The 4,133-nt window shown below is 44.4% G+C and overlaps 1 protein-coding gene across 1 annotated transcript; it reads left to right on the top strand.

Moving 5' to 3' along the window:
* Positions 1-639: 639 nt before the first annotated feature.
* On the top strand, positions 640-2,929 carry LOC149168249 (uncharacterized). The gene is made up of 2 exons (XM_089424867.1): positions 640-1,571; positions 2,320-2,929. Exons 1-2 carry the CDS (start codon positions 640-642, stop codon positions 2,927-2,929), a joined length of 1,542 nt encoding a protein of 513 aa, XP_089280993.1.
* Positions 2,930-4,133: the final 1,204 nt, after the last annotated feature.

Genomic DNA, 4,133 nt, shown 5'->3' with positions numbered 1-4,133 from the left:
ACACTAAAAATTAAGAGTGTTTCTAGCAACATTGAAGGATAGAGCTCTTAAATGGTTCATGAGTTTAAGGAATAATTCAATAAGATCATGGAATGATATGCAAAATATATTTCTAGAAAAAATACAAAGATCATGATCTTAAAAAAGAAATCTTTAGAATGACTCAAAAAAAATATTACAGCCTTAAGGATCTAATAGAGAGATTTATGGGATCCCTGGAGAGTGGAATGATGATTCGCCTACCATTTCTAGGGTTCCTGAGTAAACTTGCCGCTGATCTCCTCTGCACCCTCGGCTTTCTTGACCTAATCCGCCGCTGATCTTCTCAACATGGCTCTGCCTTACGGAGGGGTGGGCCCTGCCCCCCCTCCCGCATCAGGTCCTTCCAATGACACTCCAGTAATCATAGATGTTCCAGCCTGATCTGATCCCATCCCAAATGACGCCATCCACACCGATCCTGACAATAACAACAACGGAGACACTGCTGCGAGCCATGCGGAAGCCAAAGACAAAGGTACAGATCAGAGCGACTCGACACCACGGCCAAAATCGTCCTCTACAACATGCATTCCCAAGTCTACAGAGAGAATCAAAATAGATCTTCCCAGTGATCGAATTAACAACCAAATCCAATATATGAGGGATCATGCACTCATAGGCAAGTTCCTCGGATTCTGGCCAATTGAAAAGGCCTTGCATGGATGGATCGCCTCCAAATGGAAGCCTAAAGGACAAGTTACCCTGCAGCTTGGTCCCAAAGGTTTCTTCACTGCTATCTTCAACTGTCTGGAAGACAAAACTCGCATCTTCGAAGGGGGTCCGTACTTCTTCAACTCTGCAGGCTTGTATCTTCGTGAATGGAAAGTGAGGTTCAATCCAGACAAAGAAGATTTCAGCTGGGCTCCGGTATGGATATGCATGTATTCTCTACCCTCGGAATACTGGAACGAGGAGACCTTAACGGACATTGGCAACAGCCTGGGAGTCTTCATCAAGGTCGCTGAGGAAACCAAATCCCGAAGATATACCTCCTACGCCAGGATCTGTGTACACATGCATCTGGTCAAAGAACTCGCGGATTCGGTAAGTCTATTTCATGACGATTACGAATGGATCCAAACAATAAACTACGAGCATGTTCCTTTTCGATGCAGAAAGTGCCATGAGCATGGCCATATTTTTAGGGATTGCCCTCTGAATCTTCAATCTAAATATCCCACAACTGAGACGAGTAAAGATGCTGAGGGATTCACGAGGGTCTCCAGTCATAGAAAGCATGCCAAGAAAGCTCTAGTTGTACCAGAAGTTCCCAAGAAACCTGAAACACAGAATAGTTTTGAAACCCTGTCTTCACAAACCAGCTTGGAGGACCACACATTCATTCCACCTTCAGATCCTTCCCCTTCCACTCCTACGCCTCCCCTAAATCCTTCAGCTTCGCCCTCAAAGTCCGTTCTAATTAGCACCCCCGTCTCAAACTCCATTGGTAAAATTCAAGCTTTAGACACAGCCCTACAATCTTCCACCATGGAGATAGATGCATCTCTAGCTATCAGGATCCATCAAAGGTCAGATGAGGAGGAATAGAAAAAACCAACACACATGGAGGAGGAACCAGAAAGTGTAGATCTGGGAGGTCTGGACATTCTCAAACTGGAACCGGCGTGTTGACAGAAAGATTTCAGTGATATACCCCCTCGGGAGATCGAAAGACTTGAAGCAGTTTTAGCCATAGCACAGCAAAACAAACATCTTGGCATTCAGGAAGGTAGTCCTTGGGTTGGTAAAAAAATCCTGAAAGATTCGAAAAAATGTGGGCGCAAAACCGATCTGCAAAGGACTATTATTATTGGAGAAATGTTGGTGGACTCTGGAAGATTCCCCAAGCTGACCAAGTTCTTCAAATCTCTTCCCCATGGTTCCTCATGAAGCTAATATCATGGAACGTGAGAGGGCTTAATAGCCCTGCAAAACACCGAATGTTAAAAAATATGATCCAGCAAGAAAAGCCTTCATTAGTCTTTCTACAAGAAACCAAAGGCAACAGCGCCGTACTGGAGAAAATTCTAAACAAAGTATGGACAAGATGTCGCTCAGTCTCTGTGGATGCCTCAGGAGCTTCTGGAGGGCTAGCAATCTTGTGGAACCCTCAAATTCTCTCCCTTCAAGATTTTCATGCCTCTCACTTCTTCATCCAAACTACATTCCACCTAATTGGGACCAATATCCATGGTCTTCTCACTAATGTGTATTTTCCTCAAGATTTACAAAAAAGCTGGATTTGCTGAATACACTCACGGCTCTTAACTCTGGCAGGAGCCATCCCCTTTGGATAAGTGGTCATGACTTCAATATCATCACAGCGCTGGAGGAAAAATCAGGAGGTCGAGCAAGATTGGAAGGGGACAGCATCGGCTTTAAAGACTTTATACACAGCAATCAGCTAATGGATCTTCAGACTTCGAATGGTATGTATACATGGACCAATAAAAGAAGGGGAACACAACATATAGCTTCCAGACTGGACCGATTCCTTTTCTCGGATAATGCCATTCACCTGGGCGGAGAGTTACATGCATCCATCATGCCTCATGTGGGCTCGGATCACTGGCCCATTATGCTACAGTGGTCGCTTCCAGAGTCTAAGAGCAATAGACCTTTCTGCTTCGAATCATTCTGGTTTTCTCATCCGAACTTCAAAGATGTGGTCATCGCTGCATGGAAATCCTCCATTCCCCCCGCAGGAGCCAAGATGTTTCAATTTCAACAAAAGCTAAAATACCTTAAACAAGTGCTGAAATATTGGAATCACACTCAGTTTGGTAACATATTTGATCAACGGAAAGTGCTGGAGCAGCAAATGAACACACTACAACAATGTATCATCTCTGAGGGAAGAATGGAGGATTATGCACTACAGGAGTAGGCCCTCCTTACTCAGATTGAAACACGAAGGCAGCAAGAAGAGACTCTATGGCAACAAAAATCCAGAATCAGATGGCTTAAGGATGGGGAGAAAAATACTAAATTCTTTCACAGGTCAACCATTCAAAGGAGAATGCACAACAACATTGCTTTCATCAACAATCAGCAAGGGGAGCGTCTGGAGGTGCATGAAGACGTGGCACAAGAATTCCAAGATTACTTTCAGGATATTCTTAAGGAACCCCCGGGTTGCAGAAATCAAGCTATACAAACTATAGTGTAGCACATTCCTAAAATCATAAATGAGGATCACAACAATAGGCTTCTCTAGCATATTTCTATGCAGGAAGTGGAGGACGCAATGGCCCAGCTCAAGGATGGTAAAGCACCCGGCCCTGACGGATTCACAGCCAATTTCTTTCATGCTTTCTGGGAGCACATCAAAACAGAGGTCTGGGAGCTAGTGGATGAATCGCGATTGATGCACTGGGTCCTTCCTTCCCTAAACACGACCTTTATAGCACTCATTCCTAAAGTGGAAGAATCTAATACACTTGAAAAATATAGGCCGATTGCACTATGTAATGTAATCTACAAGCTCATATCTAAAGTCGTGGCGAACAGGCTCAAACTACTTCTCCCTCTCCTCATTTCGCCAGAGCAGACAGGCTATGTAGAAGGGCGCCAGATTCTGGATGGTATCTTTCTGTCCCACGAAGTGATCCACTCCCTCAAGATACTGAAAAAACGAGGTATGATTCTCAAACTAGATCTCTCCAAAGCATTTGATAAGCTCAGCTAGACCTATATTAAACACATATTACTTGCATTCAGCTTTAATGCTACCTGGACGCGATGGATAATGAATCTCATTTCCTCCCCCTGCTTTTCCATCCTTCTAAATGGTTCCCCCTCCCCTCCATTTAAACCTACTCAGGGTATCCGTCAAGGTGATCCTCTTTCCCCGTTCCTTTTTGTTCTCATGGTCGAAGGGCTAAGCCGCCTTCATTCTGCTTCTAATTCTCACTCTTTAAAGGGCATCTCGCTGCATGGTCAATCTCCCATCACTCACCAATAGTTTGTCGACGATAATATGCTTTTTGGCTATCCGTCAGTGCAAGAAGCCTCTGCCTTCAAACTCCTGCTCAATCCCTTTTCAGAAACCTCTGGCACCTCCATCAATGCCGCCAAATCCCAGCTCTTTT

The sequence above is a fragment of the Pinus tabuliformis genome, chromosome 4_2, assembly GCF_031772625.1.
Source record: "Pinus tabuliformis cultivar Carrire ecotype Pingquan chromosome 4_2, CPIR1, whole genome shotgun sequence".
Classification (NCBI taxonomy): Eukaryota; Viridiplantae; Streptophyta; class Pinopsida; order Pinales; family Pinaceae; genus Pinus; species Pinus tabuliformis.
Note: the sequence above shows the minus strand (reverse complement) of the source record. Positions and strands in the feature narration are given on the sequence as shown.

Excerpts from the sequence above, each read along its gene's own strand:
- LOC149168249 (XM_089424867.1), top strand. The coding sequence starts at position 640 with ATGAGGGATCATGCACTCATAGGCAAGTTCCTCGGATTCTGGCCAATT. Across the intron at positions 1,572-2,319 it reads GCTATCAGGATCCATCAAAG|GAGCCATCCCCTTTGGATAA; the intron begins GTCAGATGAGGA and ends TAACTCTGGCAG.